Source organism: Callospermophilus lateralis, chromosome 5 (genome assembly GCF_048772815.1).
Source record: "Callospermophilus lateralis isolate mCalLat2 chromosome 5, mCalLat2.hap1, whole genome shotgun sequence".
Classification (NCBI taxonomy): Eukaryota; Metazoa; Chordata; class Mammalia; order Rodentia; family Sciuridae; genus Callospermophilus; species Callospermophilus lateralis.
This window is the reverse complement of record NC_135309.1, coordinates 100,720,417-100,741,566: the sequence shown is the minus strand read 5'-3', so window position 1 is coordinate 100,741,566 and position 21,150 is coordinate 100,720,417. Positions and strand designations below refer to the sequence as shown.

At 31.8% G+C, this 21,150-nt stretch overlaps 1 protein-coding gene across 2 annotated transcripts in view; it reads left to right on the top strand.

Moving 5' to 3' along the window:
• The window catches only part of Xrcc4 (X-ray repair cross complementing 4), a 230,745-nt gene that overhangs the window by 96,086 nt on the left and 113,509 nt on the right, over positions 1-21,150 (top strand). For both annotated transcript variants that reach the window (XM_076856049.2, XM_076856050.1), the window contains exons 5-6: positions 2,707-2,859; positions 4,379-4,476. In XM_076856049.2, coding sequence (XP_076712164.1) covers positions 2,707-2,859; positions 4,379-4,476 — 251 coding nt within the window. The remainder of the gene's footprint in view (positions 1-2,706; positions 2,860-4,378; positions 4,477-21,150) is intronic.

The following is a 21,150-nucleotide window of genomic DNA, read 5'->3' as shown; positions in this document are numbered from 1 at the left end:
AAAATATATATTTCAAATGTACACCCCCAGTGACCTAACAGCTCTAGCCACACCCTATCTGCCAAAGGTTACCATCCATTAATCCACTCAAATGGATTAATTAAGATGATAATGTTACAGCTTTCTTAGTCTAATCATTTCACCTCTGAAAATTCTTGCATTGTTTCAAACATGAACTTTTGGAGGACACCTCATACCTAAGCATAACAACATACAAATATGTATTGCATGTAATACTTGATAATGATAATAAACAACTATTTTGCTGGTTTATGTGTTTACTATCCCATACCTTTTTGTCATTTAAACTTTTCATTTCCTGCTTATAAAAAATACATATTGTGTTCCTCTAGTAGCAACTCTGTACATCTCTTGTTTTACTGTCTCTTGGTTGCATGAAGAGGCCACATCAAGTAATTGATATACCAGCTAAGTTTGTACAAAGTACCTTCTATAGTGTTTACCAACAACAAAATTACCTAGTGATGCATTTCTCAAAACAATGCATGACTGTGTTAAGAATAATTGGGTTTCCATTTCCTCATGAGATGTCCATATTAGCTCTTCACTCAGCTATTCCCTTTTGGGAGGGTAGCCATAGGCAGTTGTGGTGCCCATCTAGAATGGCCTTATTATTATTATTTTTTTAAAATTTGTTCTATTTAGTTATACATGACAGTAGAATGCATTTTGACACATCATACATAAAAGAAGTATAACTTCTCATTCTTCTGGTTGTACATAATGTAGAATAACAGCGGTCAGGCGGTCATATATGCACATAAGGTAATAATGCTCAGTTTATTCTACTATCCTTCTTAACCCCAAACCCCTTCCCCTCCCTTTGCCCCTGACAAATCCAAAGGGCCTTTATTTTTCATACCAGCCCTTTATTGTGAATTAGAATCTGCATATCAGAGAAAACATTCAGCCTTTGGTTTTGGGTGATTGGCTTATTTCACTTAGCATGATATCCTCCACCTTCATCCATTTACCTGCAAATGCCATAATTTCATTATTCTTTATGTCTGAGTAATATTCATTGTATAGATATACAACACAATTTCTTTATCCATTCATCTGTTGAAAGGCACCTAGGCTGGTAACATAGTTTAGCTATTGTGAATTGAGCTGCTATAAACATGGATGTGTCACTAAAGTATGCTGATTTTAAGTCCTTTGGATGTAAATCAAAGAGTGGGATAGCTAGGTCAAATGATGGTTCCATTCCAAGTTTTCTGAGGAATCTTTATACTGCTCTTCAGAGTGGTTATACCAATTTACAGTTCCACCAGCAGTGTATGAATGTTCTTTTTTCCCCACATCCTTGCTGACTTTTATTATTGCTTACATATTTGAGAAATTTTCTCCATCTCTAAATAAGTAGATTGTAAAAGCATTAAGGTCAAATAGGAAAAGTATCACATTTTGACATGTTTGTTTCTAGTTATTTCACTGTAATGTAGGTGTGTACACCCACATGTATATATTGCCTCTGATGTACACATATATAATATGTAAATGCTAGGACAGCTATATGACCAATTATATATAAGCAGTATGATAAGAGAATATCAGGCAGAACTAGACTACATTTAAAAGGATATTTTAAAAAATTATTTTAGTTGTATGTAGATGGACACAATAACTTTATTCTAAGTATTTATTTATTTTTTATGTGGTACTGAGGATCGAATCCAGGGCCTCACATGTGCTAGGCAAGCTCGACCTCTGAGCTACAACCCCAGCCCAGAAAGAATTTTTTTTTTTTTTTTTTTTTTTTTTTTTTTGTGGTGTGGGGATTAAATCTGGAGCCTTGTGCATTGCATGTGAGGCAAACACTCTATAAACTGAGCTATATCCACAGCCCCTAAGAGAATATTTTATGTGAAATAACTTATATTTAAATCTATAAAAGAGTTAAAAGATTTTATATGTGTCCACATGAAGCAAGTGTATACAACTTCTCTAGTTTGCATTCTCTACCTTATATCTCATGTGAAGTTTAAATATAATCCCTCATTAGTTCATTTGAGCATTATATGAAGAATTATAAACAATGGAGAATTTTATAAGTTTTATAGCACATATTTAAGATATTTGTTGTTTTATTAATATCTCCTTGGAAATATCAAGTAGTTATGTTTATTCTCTCTCTATATATATATATGTTTGTGTATATGTGTTTTATGTATATTTGTAAGTGTGTATGGTGCTGGGTTTTAAGGGTATAACTTGACAGGTCATTCTGTGGAGCAGTTCATAGTCTAATAGTGCAGTCATATATATTAGGTATATTGCTTTATCACAAACAAGATCATGGTTGGTATTAAGATAATATTAGCAAAGTATTAGGGAAACAGATTACATTTGCTTATTTGAAATTTCTTCCATGAAACATTCTTTTGTATATAAACCATAGATTTGAATAAGTTTATATTTAGGCATTTAGATTTTCAAAGCTTTTTTCTATAAGCTTTCAATTTTGATCTTTACCTCAGTATATAAATTACAGATATTAATAACCAATAATTTCTAATTATTTATTTAAGTAAATATAATTTCCAAGACAATGAAAGCATATGTAAAAATGATTTTTAAATTTTATTTTTCTTGAAGAGTTTTCTTGATATCTTCAGTATTAGTATGAATAAGTATTATTCAGTATTAGCTAAGAAAAATTGTATGATTAATTTAATTTTTTAGGTTTGAAAAATGTGTGAGTGCTAAAGAAGCCTTGGAGACTGATCTCTATAAACGGTTTATTCTGGTGTTGAATGAGAAGAAAACGAAGATCAGAAGCTTACATAATTTATTAAAAGAAGTTCAAGAATTGGAAAAGAATGCTGAAGATGAAAGGTATAGCATTTCTGCTTTTGGATGGTAGATAAGTAAATTTAAGTAGTACTTTTACACTAATGACGTTTTGGAAATGTAAGATCATTTGATAATCTGGGTTTGGACTGCTAGGGCAAGGATGTTGGCTTAGAGAATTCTTAACATGATTCTTCTGTGCCTACCTTCTATCTTACTTACACTTTACTTATAAAACTGGCATAAGTCTTAGCGTTATTTATTTAATTTAATTTTTTTTATTAATCTATTTTTTTATTGGTTATTCAAAACATTACAAAGATTGCAGAATCACATCGGTTACACATCCACATTTTTACATAATACCATAATAGTAACTGTTGTATTCTGCTACCTTTCCTATCCTCTACTATCCCCCCTCCCCTCCCCTCCCATCTTCTCTCTCTACCCCATCTACTGTAATTCATTTCTCTCCTTAAAAAATAATTTAATTTTTTTGTTTAATGTTTTTTATTTCTTAGACATCATTAAGGAAGAATTTAAAAATCTTTTCATCTCCTTCAAGGACTCCAGAATTTAATGTACATTTGTAATTTTTCTTTTATTAAATTTTTTTTGGTACTGTGGATTGAACCCAAGATCACTCAACCAATGAACCCATCGTCAGCCTTTTTTTATTTTATATTTTTGAGACAGGGTCTGGCTAAGTTGTTTAGGGTCTCACTAAGTTGCTGAAGCTAGACATGAATATGGGATCCTCCTGCCTCAGCCTCCCAAGCAGCTGGGATTACAGGCGGGTACCACCATGCCTTGTTAATGCACATTTGTAATCTTGAGGTCTAATCATTGGTTAACTCTAGAATCAAATGTTTAATTTATGTTATCTGATTAGAGTGTGATCCTCTCTGTCATCATTCTGTCAAGTTTTCTCTGCGAGTGAATGTATACTTGATTTCCTAAGGAGAAAAAATCAGATGGTTAGTATGACAAATGGTTAGTATGGCTTTGAACAACTTTTTTAAACATTAGAAGATATACATTATCTATTTCCCTGAACTGGAAAGAAAGAATAGTTATACCAATGACATGTTATAATAAAGATAACTTTTGATGTCAACTGATCCTAATTCAGATATTGATCTTACAATAATATCTGTTGTGTATTATATTGGCATATCATTTAATCTCTCTTTTCTTCACTTTTGGGACAATCTAAGGATGAAGAACTGGTTTAGGTTATTAGAATGCTAAATACATTGTGACCCACAGAAATAATCTTATAGAATAGTATTTTGATAGAATGATAATAAGTGATAAGATACTAATTTATGAATTAATTATAGTGAACATTAAATAATATTCAGATTGTTAACTAAAAGAACCTATTCTTAAATAAGTTATTATATAGTCTTTGAAGTGATTTCATCTAAATCATATATGCATATTTTTTCATTGTCTTATTAAAGAATCTTTTTCCAGAAATATTTTCTAAAATTACTTAACTGGCAAATTTGATACCTAGATGGTTGAATCAGTGACTTAATTCTTGCTTCTTTGTTTCTAGGGAAAACAAAGAAATAACTGCTGACCAAGGTGCAATCTATGATGAAAGCACTGATGAGGAAAGTGGACACATGTCTGAAACCTCTGTATTGGCTCAAGGTAAGAGCAATAGTTTATTTCCTTTGTTAAATATCTCACCAAGGCTTATTATTCTAGTGAAAAGTATTATAAAAATTTTTCCACAAAAATTATCTACAGTTTTTATACACTACTCCAAATACTTAATGTTAAAAATTAGCATTTATTATAAAATACTGCAGTTCATTAACAATGAGGCAAAATGAGCATATATACACCCACACACCAAGGTTAAACCGGGTTAAATGGATGCATAGGCAATGAGGAAGATGTACCTTCATGCTAAATATCACCAGCTCAGAGCTGGTTGCCCTCAACATTTGAGGTCTTATCTAGCAAAGGCTATGGATAGGGCAGGGTGATTCTGAATGTTTTAGATTATCCTAAGGTTGTGGCATTTTGTCATTCTTCAGACAAAGGTTTGCTATGATATAAGAGGTATAGAGGAGAAAGAAAGGAAAATGTCAGTTCAGTGTGAAATACTTGAATCTACCTTACTTAGTCCTGTAGATCAAGTACACAGCAGGAGTTTAAACTCATGGATTACTTTCCTAGATTCTATAAATTTCAGAGAGGCAGTGGAATTCTGAGCCCCTGAATTCATTTAATACTTAGAAGCTTTTGACCTAAACCTAATGTTATAAAAAACAAATGTTTGGTTCATTCGTTTAGGAAATACTTTTGAGTGCCTCTTATGCATCAGGAGCTTTTCTGGGCAATAGACAACAAAACACAAAATTCTGTGCCAGTGTGGAATTTAAATTCTAGTCAGAGAAACAGATAATAATAAGATGAATAAACTAAATATAAAGTATAAGCTATGTTAAGTGAAAGAGAAAAATAAAACAAGGAAGGATGATAGAAATGCCAGGATTGGGAGTAGATAAAGAAATTATGATTTTAGCCAGGGAACTAGGAAGGCCTGAGGGATAAGGTGCCCAGTCTATCTAGGGGAAGAGCATGCTGAACAGAAAAACCACTTATGTACAGAGGCCTTGATGTCTTTAAGCCACAACATGGGAGGTTAGTTGAAAATAGTTGAAAAATGAAGATTGGGAATTGGGAGAGGAGTTCAGAGAGATAATGGGCCGCATTTTATGTAGCGTGTTGTATGCCATTTAAAAGACTTCAGCTTTTACCTTACATAAATTAGAAACTATTGGAGCATTTTAAACAGTCAAGTGGCATAATTAGACTTACATTTTAACAGGATTAGTTTGGCTATTATATGGGTTACAGACTATGGGATGGCAAGTGCAGAAGAAGTTATAACAGGAAGCTAGTTCAACAATTGGGTGAAGAATGAGCGATAGTGAATATAATGAGCAATGAGTAGACTGAAGATACGTTTACAAGAAGTACGATTTGCTGAAGTAGTTATGGCAAAAGGAGAGTGAGCAAAGAAGACTAAAATAGAAAGGGGGCAGCCAGGAAATTACAGGCAACTCTGTAGATATGGTATCCTGGAAGCGAAATTCATAAAGGAAGTATTTGAAGTGATAAATGTGAAACAGCTGAGTTGAATGCTGCTACAAAAAGATGAGAACTGAGGACTTATTGACAGGTTCAACAATATAAACTTTGTTAGTCCTTAGTGTAACATTTTAAGTGGGAGGTTGGAAGAGAAGAGCAAGTAGGATATTCAAAGAGAGGAGAGAATTGGGCATGAGACCACATAAATATAGGCAACACTTTAGCAAGTGTCACAAAGAAAAGAAATGATATGGGGCAGAGTTGAGGGGAAACTAGGTGAAGAGGTTTTGTTTTTTGTTTTTAAGATGGAAGAAAGAATGTATACTGATAGGAGAGAGGGAAACAAACATCAACTCATAGACAGAAAGAAGAGCTGAAATACTGTCTTTAAGTAGATATGACAGGATCCAATGCACAACTAGTGGATTAGTTTAGCTAGGAGCTTGGGCACTTCTCATAGTGACAGTAGAGAATATAAAATTAATGGACACTGAGGAAGGTAACTAATGGAAGTCATGGAAACTTTCTGAGGTTTAGACTAGTTGATTGATTAATCTGACTCTAGACAAATTAGATTTGAATCAATCACATGTTTACACTTGGGAATTAAACTTCTTCTCATTTGGAGGTAATGCTTTTTTTCATTTTGCCCCACTTAAAATGAAATCATGTAATCTCACAGTGCTCACAAAGAAAATCCAAACTCTCTTATTTAAACTTGGAGAATTTTTATTAAATATAATTACATTTGATATTGCTCTTATTCAGTGTATCCCACCAACATTTAAAGTAGATCAAAATTGTTGAATAGGAAATTTGTGCTTAGATAAGGGTATATGAGAATGAGGTCTTTTATTAAGTAAAATTTTAAGCTATAATTGTACTATTTTAAATTTGGGAAAATTTCTCTCTTCGTTTATTCTGTATTTTTCCTATATTTTAGGTGTCATTATTTCTTTAATTCATTTTTAGATTATTTCATATCAGATATATAAGTCTATGGTTCTATTTTTTTTGGTTTTGCTTTTACCTTTTTGGGGTACTTTTTGATGTTAGAGGGTCAAAGCATTTTTATTACAAGTTTTATCTATTACATCTGCATAAGTAAAAAAAATCAGGAAGTTGATATTCATTAAGATGAAAAATAAATAGGTCTGAAATGTTTGATAATTAAGAACTAGAGTCCATAGATCTGAGAAAGAGCATTATGTATGTTAAATAATGAGATGGGCCTCCTTGTGATTTACCAGCTTCTACAATTAATTCTTTCATGTAGACAAAATATATTTTTAGTCCATTATATATTAACTATTTGAGTACAGCTTTCTCTTTGTGGTATTTTCTATAGTATTACTATGTGAGTATAATACTATATGTACTACATAGTAATACTACATAATATGATATCTATGTGAGAGCAGGAGTGTTTTTTTTCTAAACTTATTTTACCATCTTTCATAATAAATTGCTTTTTCTTTGAAAATAAGCGAAATTGTGGGTATATTTTAGATATTGCTGTTTCATTTGTGTTTTGCCTATAGTCAAAACAAGAGGAAGAGAGATTAATAGCGAATAATATATTACTGCCTTTCAGAAAGTCATTTGTTCAAGTGGCTGAATATGTTATTTTGTAGCAATTTTATTATGTAGATGATTTTCATCATTAATTATTAAAATTTCATAGTCCTGTAGGTTGTTCACATTATTTAGTAGCCCCATTCCTAGACAATAAAAATAAATAGGTTTAGTGAGATCAAGCTCTGTCAAGTGCTTCTGTCAAGTGCTTCTGATCAAGTGCTTCTGTCATATTCATTCAAGGCGAAGATTTGTTTACTTTTATGCTTAGAACCGGAAGTAGGGTAGTGATACAGTAGTTTTGAAAGAAATTGATAGCTAACATTTCTGTGAACAAAAAATCAATTTTCTTGCTTTTATTTTGTTTTATTTTTCATATTACTAGGATTGCTGGGAAGGTAACTAATGATAAATAGTCCAATCTAATGTACTACATCTGCTCTTGTATACTACACAATATACCATGAAAATTCTCAAAAACACTGAGCAGTTTTAGCAGTTTATTGGCTGAAAGTAGATCCCCATAGTATTCTGAGATTTGAATGTTAGAGGTAATACCACCCCATACTACATCTTAACATTTTTGTGTAGCAAGATTTACTTTCTCTGGGATGGCATTCTGGTTCAGTGGTGGGTGGAGTACTTGCCTAGCATGTGTGAGGAACTGTGTTTGAATCTCAGCACTGTGTATAAATAAATAAACAAATAAATATATAATTGTTCATCAGCAACTAAAAGAGAATTTTAAAAAAAGGCTTACTTCTTTATGTCTTGATTTCCAGAATGTGCAGATAGTTTGAAAGGTCATTACTGACTTTATTTCTTATACCATGATTACATCCTAATGCCATAGAGTTCATAAGTTTCATTTTGTTTCTGATAATGCTTAAAATATATATAATAGCTGCTGTGATCTATTTTATAGCTCAACACCTGGATTACAAAGATGGGTTATTTTCATCCCCATTACTTGATACTAACTCCTATGGCTGTTAAGAATTTTCTGGATTGTTTAAATTTCCATGACTCCAATGCTGTATTGGTATTTGTCAATAGAAAACTGTCAGGTTATTAGATATTTTGTGAAACATCCTTCTCTACAGGAAATTAGTCATTTGGATCCAAATTGAAGAAACATCCTAATTTAACTTGATCACTAACAGAATGTCACAAAAATATAAAAGATGTAAGTGTCATTAGTATAGTAGGACAACAAAACTCACAGCACCTTACCTAACTGGCCTTTCATTTGCCTCAACAGAATCAGATAAAACCTAAAAATAATTTATCATTGTGTAGTTTTTTAATAATTAATTTTTTATACAAATGCAGCACAGCTTTTTATTTCTCTAGTTGTACATGATGTAGAGTCACACCATTCGTGCAATCATACTTGTACCTAGAGGTTATAATGTCCGTCTCATTTTATTGTCTCCCTCCCCTCTGCTCAATCTAAAGATCCTGCATTCTTCCCTTGTCCTGCATTATGTAGTTTTAAAATATTGTTTCAGAACGACTTTGATTGAATGTGAAAACAATTTTTAAATATGTATAAATATTCTAAGAATTAGCAACTTTTTTTAAAGAATTTTTTTTCACAATACCTTTATTCTATTTATTTATTTTTATATGGTGCTGAGGATCAAACCCAGGGCCTTATACATGATATGCAAGTACTCTACACTAAGCTACAGCTCCAGCCCATAATTAGCAACTTTTACAAAATACTTTCTAATCTTAACATAACTAGAGAAGTATGTAAATATTTAGTGGAAAAATTGGGTTTATTTCATAGGGATAGAGTCTTTCTTGTAAAGTATTTTGAAGTTTTGCTTAATTCTCCTAATTAACTATCACAAGAGGAATTATTTTAATTACTCATTAATTATTTTATTAAATGATCAATGTTTTTAAATTATAATTTTGTTAATAGAAATTGACACTATTTGTTATAATTAGAGAATAATTGAATCAGCATTACTAAAAGTACAGATAAGAAAATATTTTTCTAGAATGTTAGAAAGGTATTTCTTTAGTTTCATATTAAAGGTAAACCACCATTAAACAAATAAACTTTACTTCTGCTTTTCTGCATAACTATTAGCCCTAGATTTAGCACATAAGTTTAATTTATCCTCTTTCTCAACTAACAGGAAGGTCCCTGTATAACTGCTATCAGTCATTTGGGCTTCTACTTACTTGGTGGGCTTCCTGAAAGGAAGTGTGGTTATAGAATAGCCTTTTTGAAAATAAATGAATGGCTGTGTCAAACAGTTGATGAATACTGATATAGTTGCTTTTAAAAATAGAACAGAATCCAAAATTTCTAAGTATCAAAGGGCTCGTTGCTTCAAACAGTGAATGTGTACTCACAGAGGGGATAACAACATGTACTGCCAAAGAGATTACTCAGAAATTTAACTTTAGAATCACAGATTTTGCTCTTAATCTTCATCCAGCTTATTTATCATAAACACAATTATTTAAGTTCTGAATAAAAGTCTTAATTTCTGAATAAACAATTTGTATTTTCTAGCAATAGTAGGTTTTTACATGTAAGCATTTTTGCTAGGAATGACATTATATGCTTCATCTGAATTTGTATGCTTATATGCTTCTAAATATTTTATAGTTCTAGATTCTTCAGTTCAAGTCCACCATTTTCCCAAATAGGAATAGAGACCTAGAAAGATTGGGTATCTTACTGTTGGTTACACAGGTAATGAGAAAGAGAAAATCTTTGCCTTTTAAAACAATATGTTATACATTTGCTCTTGTACTTTTGAGATGTTATAAAAACCCTTGGAAATTCCCTAATATTGAGGAAGTTGCCATTGACATATGAGAATAATGAAAATATTTTTTCTTTGGAGAAGAAAGATCTTATGTATGTCTGTATAATTGCTCCAGAAACTTAGTCTACATCATCAGATTACATTTATAAGACTCTAATACATGTAACTTGTAGACAGAATTATAGAATACATAAATTACTATTGGAGTCTTTCCTCTATATGTTAATTGCTTCATACTCTTCCTGTTTACTTGAGAACTTTCAAAGTGCCAAAGGCTAGCAGAGAATTATGGTGCACACTTGTAATACCAAGAATTGGGGAGGCTGAGGCAGTAGGATCGTGAGTTCAAAGTCAACCTCAGCAATTTAGCTTGGCCCTGAGCAAATTAGTGAAACCCTGTCTCAAAATAAAATATAAAAAAGGCTGGGGATGTGGCTCAGTAGTTAAGTGCCCCTGGGTTCAATCCTTGGTACCAAAAAAAAAAAAAAAAAAAAAAAAAAGTGTCAAAAGGTTGTCAGCTATGATAATTTCCCAATATCGTGTTGTTAAAATGTACCTTTGATATGACCTCCCAAGCATCTATTTTTATATCTTTATATATCCTTAGGCAAAAAGGAAGAAAGGAAAGGAGGAAGGAAGGAAGGGAGGGAGGGAGGGAGGGAGGAAGGAAGGAAGGAAGGAAGGAATCTGTTAAAAATACTTGTCTTTGACTAGTGATGAGTGAAAAGGTTGGCAAATTCCTTCCCCAGAAAACAACTATGAATCTAAGATTGACCCTTACCCCCCAAAAATAAATACATAAATTTTAAAACTTTGACAAAAGACAAACAGCAATAAGAGAATTGTTTATGCTGAAATTTGGGTAAGGAATGGTTGTCTGTGGCCTAGGATTGCCACTTTTGCCACCTGAACTCTTTCCTTATCTTCATCAGTATGGAATTTTTGTCAGGATCTGGCAGGTCATGAGGACTGTACTGTGCCAAAAGAGGCTTGCTGTATTTGCAGCACAGAGTGATATTCACACCTGGTAGCATTTACAGTGGAGGTAATGATCTTGGCAGCAATGGATAAATGGGTTTGGCCAATAGATCCACTAGCTTGAGGTTATACTTATGTTTGAAGCAAACATATTCCTTCCTGAGACTGTGCATGTACATTTTCATTGAAGACTGAAGGAGGCACAAGCTATTTATACATTTCTGATATACCCTAATGATATACACATGTATGTAGAAGAATGGAAATGTTGCACTTGAACTTTAAATTGATACCCAAGCCCCACAGAAGAAAAAGGAAAGAAACCTTATTGGTTTGAAGCATTTGAGTACAAACACCACTGTCAATTAAAGGCTTATCACTAAGTGATCCAGACACAAAGGCAACCAATTTTACTCCAAGGTTAAATTTTTTAAAGAACATAAATAACCTAAAATGTGCAGAGACATTTGTGGCTGCTCCCTATAATAGAAATTGATTTCATGCATTTACCCAAGGCAAATTATTAAACAATCAAGAAAAATGATAGCAAACTTCAGAAAGAAAATAATGAAGACCTAGAGTTGTTATAATATATTATTTAAGATCTCTAGCTTTTAAAAAAATATTTATTTTTAAATTATAGGTGGACACTATTTTATATTTATGTGATGCTGAGGATAAAACCCAGTGCCTCACACATGCTAGGCAAGACTATACCTCTGAGCCACAACCCCAGCCCAAATTCTCTAGCTTCTGACAAAACTAAACCTGTATTCATGAAAAAGAAAGTAGTCAATAGAAACTGTTTCACACTATCCCCAGTGTTACATTTCATAAACAAAGACTTCAAAGCACAATTATAAATATTCAGATAACTCAAGGAAAACACATTTAACTAACAAATGATGATTTTCTATAAGGAGATTAAAAATTAGTATTAAAAGAGCAAAAATAAAATCTGGAGTTTGAGTATAATTAGAAAACAGCAGATCAGCTTTACAGCAGATTTAATATGGCAGATGAAAAAAAATTCAGTGCACTTGAAGATAGATCAATCAAATGTATAATACATGAAGAAAAAGAGCAAACAGTTCTAAGTGAATAAATCATCAGAATTGTAGGTAAATATTAGGTGTACCTATATATATGTAATACAAATTCAAGAAGGAAGACAAAACTAGGAAGAATACTTCAAACTAGCTGATATCAGTATTACAGAGCCTAAGAAATATCCTCACATATTATCAGTGAATAACTGCTTCATCCTTGGCTCAGTGGTCCATTATATGCCTTTGCCAGCAGACAGGTGGACACACAGTTGCAACAGGATGCAGCAAACAAGGAAGCCCTGCAGCAGAAGCAGTAATTGTCACTGTTCCTTTTCCCCTCCCTTTTCTATTGCTTACTGTACAACCTATGTCCCCCGAATACTTGGGTTTTTTTTTTTTTTTAAGTGATGGCTTTTTTTTAAGGGATTTAGTGGATAAGAAGAATAATAGCAAAGAGCAGCTATCCTTTGTTGAGAAGGGAAAGATAGGTTGGGGAACTGCAAAGCCTTCCCTATCCCCAGCACGTCTTTCTCACTTCTTCCCGGAATATAGTGGGAGAGTTTTCTAAGTCTCATCAGGGCAGTATATGATTCATTTTGGGGATGGAAGGGATCTTTCCCATATTGGGAATAAAATTTATGATGCAAAATTTTAAAAAAGGATAACATTAATCTGAAATAGATTGATAAATACAGATATCAAATTAGTAGATTAAAATATTGCCACAAAGAAGACACAGACCCAGATTTTTTTTCATTCTATAAATATTAAGTATTTATAGAATGAATTATACTATTCCCTGATAGTCTCTTTCAGAAGACACAGGAGTTACCACATCCATGTTATTTTATGAGGCTAACATTGTCAAAGCCAGATGAGACATAATCAGATAACAAAACTATTAATGTCCATAATGAACATAAATATAATAATTCTAAACAAAATATTAACAAAGTGAAGCAGGCAACATATAAAAACGGTATCATGACCAATTGAGATTCATCTTTCTAATGAAAAGATAGTTTTCATCTGAAAATTAATGTCTTTCACCTTATTAATAGAATAATGCATGAAATCCACATAATCCTTTGAATTGACCCTGAAAGAACACTTGACAAAATGAAATATCCATTGATGACACTTACCAAACTAGGAACACAAGTAAATCTATGCAACAACCCACAACTAATATCATCTTAAGTAAACATCTAATTTGATGTTTATCATAAAATTATACTTAATTGCAAATCATACCTAATGGTGAAATACTGAAATTAATTTCCATCAATATCAGAAAAATACAAGAGTGTCTGCTATTATAATCTCTATTCAACCTTTTACTGAAAGTTGTAGCCAGGTAAGAGAATAAATAAAAGACATTCAGATTGGAGAAGAAATAGAATTCTCTGCCTCTGTCTTTTTTATTTTTGCAGATAATGTAACCTGCTAAGAAATTTACTAAAGAACTATTAAAGCTAATAAATTTATTAAGCAAGAATATAGTTTACAGGACCAGTACAAAAGTCAATTGTATTTCTATACAGTTGCAGTAAAAAAATCTAAAAATAAAATTAAGAAAATAATTGCCTTAATGGAAACATCAAAAAGAATACAATACCTATGATGAAGCTCTCAAAAGGGACAATGGAATTTAAGCTGAAAGTGAACTATTTATCAAGGTAGCAAACACATTTGTTGGTTATCTCTAACAACATCTGAAGAGTCTCATTTTTGTACATTTGGCAGAAGAGAGCCTTTCGGGAGGCTAATATGTCAGTATGCTTATTTTTGTTTAAGAAAGGAAAACTACATTTATTGTACATTAAAACATGTTTGAATAACATTTTCTGAAGAATTAAAAAAAGAATAGGAATAAATTTAACAAATTCAAGAGCTGTATACTGAAAACTACAAAAAAATGTTGACACAAAAAAGATTAAAATAAATGGGAAAACATCTTGTGTTCATAGATTGGAAAACTCAGTATTATTTAGTTAAATATGCCCCAATTAATATGCAGTTTCAATATAATTCCTGACAAACCTTTCACCCCTTTTTGGGCAGAAATTGACACAGTCATGTAGAAATTCATATAGAATTTCAATGAACCACGATAGCCAAAACATTCTCAAAGGCAAGAACAAAGAGGAACTCTTCCTATTTCAAAAGTTACTACAGAAAAATCAAAACAGTGTGATTCTAGCATAAAGATAGTCATTATGTAAATTAAATGGACTTAAGAGTCTAGAAACAAATGTTTATCATTAGGGTCAACTGATCCTCAGCAAAATTGCCAAGACAACTTAGTGAGGAAAGGATAGTCTTTTGCACAAAACAGTGCTTGGACATTTGAGTATCTACTTGAAAAGAAATCAAATGAGATCTTTACTTAAGATGAAATATAAAAATTAACTTAAATCACAGACATAAATGTTGTAACTGAAACTATGAAAGAAAACAGAAAATCTTTGTGAACTTAGTTTAGTAACAAGTTCTTATATATAACATAAAAGGCCCATTATATTAAAAAATATGATAGATGATATTTAATCAAGTAAAATAAAACTTTTGTACTTCAAAAGGTACTGTTAAACTGGGTATGGTCACACATTTCCAACTCAGGAGGATCGCAAGTTCTAGACCAGCCTCCACAAGTAATGGAGCCCCTCAGCAATTTTGCAAAACCCTATCACAAAATAAAAAAATAAAAAGGACTGGGGATGTAGCTCAGTGGTGAGGCACCCTTGGGTTCAGTCTCTAGTACCAAAACACACACACACACACACACACACACACACACACACACACACACAAATCAAAAAATACATGGGCTGGGGATGTGGCTCAAGCAGTAACACACTCATCTGGCCTGTGTGGTGTGCTGGGTTCGATCCTCAGCACCACATAAAATAAAGATGTTGTGTCCACTGAAAACTGAAAAATAAATATTAAAAAATTTCTCTCTTCTCTCCCTCCCTCCCTTCCTCCCTCCCTCTCTCTCTCCTCTCTTTCTCTCTTTTAAAAAAATACAAAGGCACTGTTAAGAATGTGAAAATATGCCACAAATCGGGAGAAAATAATTGCAAACCTTCTCTGATAAGGGAATTCTTTACAGAATATATAAAGAACACTTACATAGTAAGAAAATAAGCAACCCAGTTAAAACAATGGCTCAATGACTTGAACAAGCATTTCATTGAAGAAGATACAAAAATGACTAAAAAATACATGAAAAGATGCACGTCTTCATTAGTCATGCAAATAACAACTAAAATAAGATATTATTACATAGCCAAGAAAATGATATTAAAAACAGATAGAACTGGTGAGACTGTAAAATGGTCCATCCACTTAAGATAGTAAGCAGTTTCCCAAAAAATAAAATATATGATAATCTAACTGTTGGACATCTAGGTATTTACTCAGGAGAAATAAGAACATAGGTCTACACAAAGACATGCTTGAATGTTCATCATGGCATTAATCATAGTAGCTCCAAAGTAGAATAAATTCAAGTGTCCATCAACTGGTGATAGTGTAACTAAAATATCACATATTCACACATTCAATTATCCGGAATAAAAAAAAAGTGAACCTCTGATACATACTGTGTCATGGATGAAAAGCAAACAGTTTATGCTGAAGTGAAGGAAACCATATACAAAAAAACGGCTTATTGTGTAATTCTGTTCATATGTAATATGCAAAGAAGGGGAAATTTATGGACAAAGCAATCAGATTTGGTGTTTGTTAAGAATGGGGTGGGAATGACAATTAATTGCAAAAGGATCCAAGAGAACTTTTAGGAGTGACAAAAATGTCCTAAAACTGATTATGGTGATGATTGTACATATTTAAATTTGCTAAAATCATTAAATTATACATTTTCTTTTTTAAAATTTTTTTATTAGTTCCTCAAAACATTACAATGATCTTGACATATCATACATTTGATTCAAATGGGGTATTCAAATTATACATTTTCAATGAGTGAATTTTATGATATGAAAAAAGTGCATCAATAAAACTATTTCTTCAAAAAGAAGTATTTTTCATAGATATTTCAAAACTCACAAGAGCATTTGCAATAATTCAGTATATATTTAAATGCATAAGATGCTGTACTTTTTAATTCTAGAATTTTTAATTCTAATTCTAAAAATTCTTTTTCTCCCTGAATGTTTTCTTTTTTGAAGTGGCATCACCATATCACTCACTGAGTTGAGTTCTTAGAATCTGACACTGGAAAAAAATTCATATTTTAATAAATTCAACTTAAAAATGCCTGCCTCAGTAATTACGTTGTCCTAGGAAAGTGGAGGAAAGCATTTTCATTGACCCCAAACTGAAAATCAGGACTAAGCTGAAACAAAAGGTGGTGTGAGTGTAGCAGCAGTCTCTAAATCAGCTGAATGTGTACAATGTAGTATGTAGAATTCTCATATCTCTCTCTCTCTCTCTCTGATTGTGACAGGGATCTCTACTGCAAACAGCACATCTGGTCCCTTAAGCTAATTCATCAACATCACCTAGAAGCCATATTTAAGATCAAAAGGATAGGCAAGGTTACCAGTGATGAGATTCTGGAATGTTGCCAGCCCACCAGCATTGATGTGATATTTGCTGCAATTTAGCTCTGAGAGCTTGGGGATGTGTGAAGAATGGATATCAGGAGGCTTGCCATGCAGATTCTGAATGCATGGTGTATGCAAAGAAAACAGTTAAAAGTAGGGTCAGAAGAAAGGTTTAGTGGTAGACCCTAATTGCCAAATTCAAGCCTTGTGGTAAAACTGGGGAGTGCTAATGAATAGTAAACCTAGTAACACTTAGGATTTTATAAAGAGAGATAAGGAATATAATTTGAGGGAAGAGAAAACAAAAAAGAACTTAGGGTAATACTTTTCACATTACTTTTCAAGCTTTATATATTAGTAACCATATTATTTTGTAATTTAAATGCATAACTTGTACAAAATCAATGTTTTAAATAATAAATTAGGCTATATATTCTGTTTTTCCTTGTGACATCAGTGTCTCAAACAATTGATATGAATAATACATTTAAACAAGGAATTAGTTCCCTAATTTTCTGTAGTCCTCAATACTTAGATGCACCTCATTTTTTTTTTCATTAGATGTGGTTTACTTGCATGACTTTGACTACTACAAATACAGTGTCCTTCTGTATTCATAGGGAATTATTTCCAGGAGCTCCCATTGATACCAAAATCTGTGAGTGCTTAAGTCCCCTATATAATAACATGGTATATATAGTATTTGTGCATAGTCTCATATCACTGCCCTCCCCAAACAGTTGGCTCTTTGTATTTCCAGATTTCTTATCTACTGGTTCAATCAACCACGTATCAAAAATATTTAAATAAATGATGTCTTTACTGAACATGTAAAAATTGTTTTCCTATCCCATTTCCCCCTAAATAATACAATTATTTTAATAGTATTTATGTTATATTTGTTATTCTAAATAATCTGGTTATAACTTATACAGGAGAAGTGTGTAGATTATATGTAAATATTATACCACCTCACATAAGGGATTTGAGCATCTGAGGATTTTGGTATCTGTAGAGTTCCTGGAACTAATCCCCTATCAATACTGAGGGATGACTAAACTTCAAATCATGTGGCATTAAGATTTTAATGAGTTTGGAATTAGGTCCCTCATCTAATGAATAGATTTAGGAATCATAATAGTAAGTTCAGCGCTGCTCTGAAAATGTTCAGCTGTTTCTGAAAATGTTGAGTCCACCTGGCATTTCAAAAGTTGGATGAGGATCAATTTGCAATGGGTATCCAGATTTCCTGACACTGTTTTGAAAGATTGTTTTGTTTTTCATTTGTTACATGTATACCTTGTCATAAACTTTCTTCATTAAAATAAAACTATTAACCCATTATGTTAATAATTGAGATGATACTGGATGCTAGTTTTATGTATTAACTTTCTTTGCCACTTTGGGCTACATTTTTTTTCTATAAAGCTTTTTGTGGTATCTGTTTTTCTCTTTTATCTTAAACATTGTTCAGTTTCCTTTTTTATTAAAATATGACTAAAGGTAATATTGTCCTTATACTGTTTGCAATATATAATCTCTGTATGTGAATAATGACCAAATATTGGCAGTACTATGTGTTTCATCCTAATATTTACAGTTCCTGTGGTACAGAGTAACAGGAATTAGCTGCATTTGGAGATTCACTGAATGTACATAAGCATCAAAACTAAATTCCACAAAAAGGTGATTAAAATCAGAAGAAACATCACCAAAATGTAAACACTGTATTTCATCCTTTTTGTTTTTCTTGGTATAAAACTCCACTTTCTATCATTGGAGAAAGGTTTTAAGATATTTGGAGGGAACTAAGAATGATGTACAATATGAATGAGAAATTCAAACATATTATGTGAGCTGGATTTGAGTTATGAGGCACTGACATGTAATGATCCTCTTAGGCATTGTGATGGCAGATATTGTGATAACAGTGATAGTGGTGATGGGATATCAGGGATGCTAAGATTGTTAATTCAAAAGTCAATGATAGAGTCTAAAGAAGATGTTATCTGTCCTGCTTTGAATGCATTTCCATTGGTTTTTACTTGAAAAAAATTTATAATGTTAAAATTGAATAGAGATAGGAAGATAAATTTGAACTAGAGAAATATCTTCTGAGAAATGATCTTCATTTCATTGAAACTATGTTCTGAGAGACAAACTGTTTAACTATTTTTGGCTAAAGATGATTTGTGTGAGCAAATACATTTGGAAATCACTGAGTTAATGCAAATTAAACAAGTTTCTCTATTTATAAAATTTTCAGTTTTTAATAAGTAATTAATATGCAGTTTCATTTCATTGAATTAGGAATATAAACTGCACTGTTTTCCATATTTCAATGTTTGCATTATTAGAAAGTTAATTAATTTCTAACAGATCATGAGAAATGAAAAATTACGTAAGTGCCTAACAATGTTTGATATACTTTACTTTTTTATTTGTCCTCCTGTATTGGAATTAATTTTATTGATATTAAATCATTAGTAAACAATGTCTACTGAATATAAGCTCCCTTTGTCTCTGCATTTATCTTTTCTTTTATATATTTTCTTTATTGGTTATTTTGTCTCATAGTGATATTGTAGCATGTTTGGAAGGGTGAAACTAGGAAATTAGGTAATGTTATGTTTTAAAATAAAAATGTAATAGTATCAGTTTTAGAGAATTTGAAACATATTAAGTAGTTTTACTTTATCTGGAAATCTCTTACCACTTTCTTTTAAATTTTTTCAAAGGCTAATTAATGTAACTTCTTTTGAAAAATCTGAGGTTCTTTTCAGAACTTTCAATTGCATATCAAGCCTGCATAGGAGCTCCTTTTTTGTTGTATTATAGGAACTATATTATGATCTAATTTTCTAAAGTGGAATAAATCAGATGTTGCTATTATTAGAGTCAGTGTGCACATAAATAAGTTCTTTAAGGCATTATGTATACAAAGTATTGTATTTTGCTGTAATTTTATTACAAAGGATATCAGAACTAATGAATCATTTATTTTTAAAACTCAATTGCTTTTGAATGAGTCTGTCTTTTATGCTTTTTAATATCCAAAGATAAACAAAAGTAGTTACATGGACAACCTTCCATAGACATACTATTTGTAGGAAAGTCTTATACTCCAAATCAAGTTTTTAGACCTTATGTTACCAAGATTATGATTGGAAGCTAGATTTTTTAGTAACTCAGAAAAAGAAATTCCTTGCTTTGAGAACATCAAATGGAAGTGCTAATATTTTAATAGCACCTTTCTATTGTTTCACTTCATGTTCATTTAGGGACCAAACATTATAAGCAAATTATGAGTTGGGCATGGTGGTACACACTTGAATCCTAGCCACTGACATGGATAATGCAGGAGAATCACAAGTGTAAGGTAAACCTGGGCAATTTAGTGAGACCCTGTCTCCAAATAAAATAGGGATAGGGATGTGGCTTAGTGGTCAAGCACTGCTAGATTCAATTCTCAGTACTACAAATAATAATAATAGTCATAAATTTAAAAAGAGCAAATTATAACTTTAGATTTAATCCCTTTCTCACAAGGCAAATATGACATCTTTTAAACTACTCATTGTAATTCTAAAAAGGGAAAGTTATCCACTTGTAAAAATAATAATAATAATAATTATTATTATTATTATTTTATTATTATTATTATCTTACTAGGCATTGCTTTTGTATTGTTCTACCATCATCTTGTTTAAATATGACATAAATTAGGATTAAGGATGAGTCTTAGTGGCATGGTGCTTGTCTAGCATTTACAAAGTCCTGGATTCAACCCTCAGTACCACAAAAATAAATGAATTAAATAAATAAATATCACATAAATTACAAGAACCAGTATATTTTAGATGGTACTTCATTTTAGTCCTATTTTCTTATTTTTTTTTCAGCATTATGAAATGATACATGTCTGTAAGGAGAGGCAGCATAACCTATTTTAATGGAAGAGATTTTGATTACAAGCTGAGAGAGCTCAAGTCTAATCTTTTTCTTCTTGTTGTGAATAATGATACTCATCCTTTACCCATATGTCAGACAAGGATTCTGGAAGCTGTGTATATGTAAATGTAATTGCACTTTGTAGATTACACAGTTAGAATTTATACTAGTATTCTTTTAAGTTGAAGTAAGAATTTATAAATTTCAAAGAACTTTCAGATAAAGTTTTCTTTGTTTTCCACAGTCCACCCTTTTTTTTCCCTGCAGTACCAGTGATTGAACCCAAGGTTGCTGTACCAC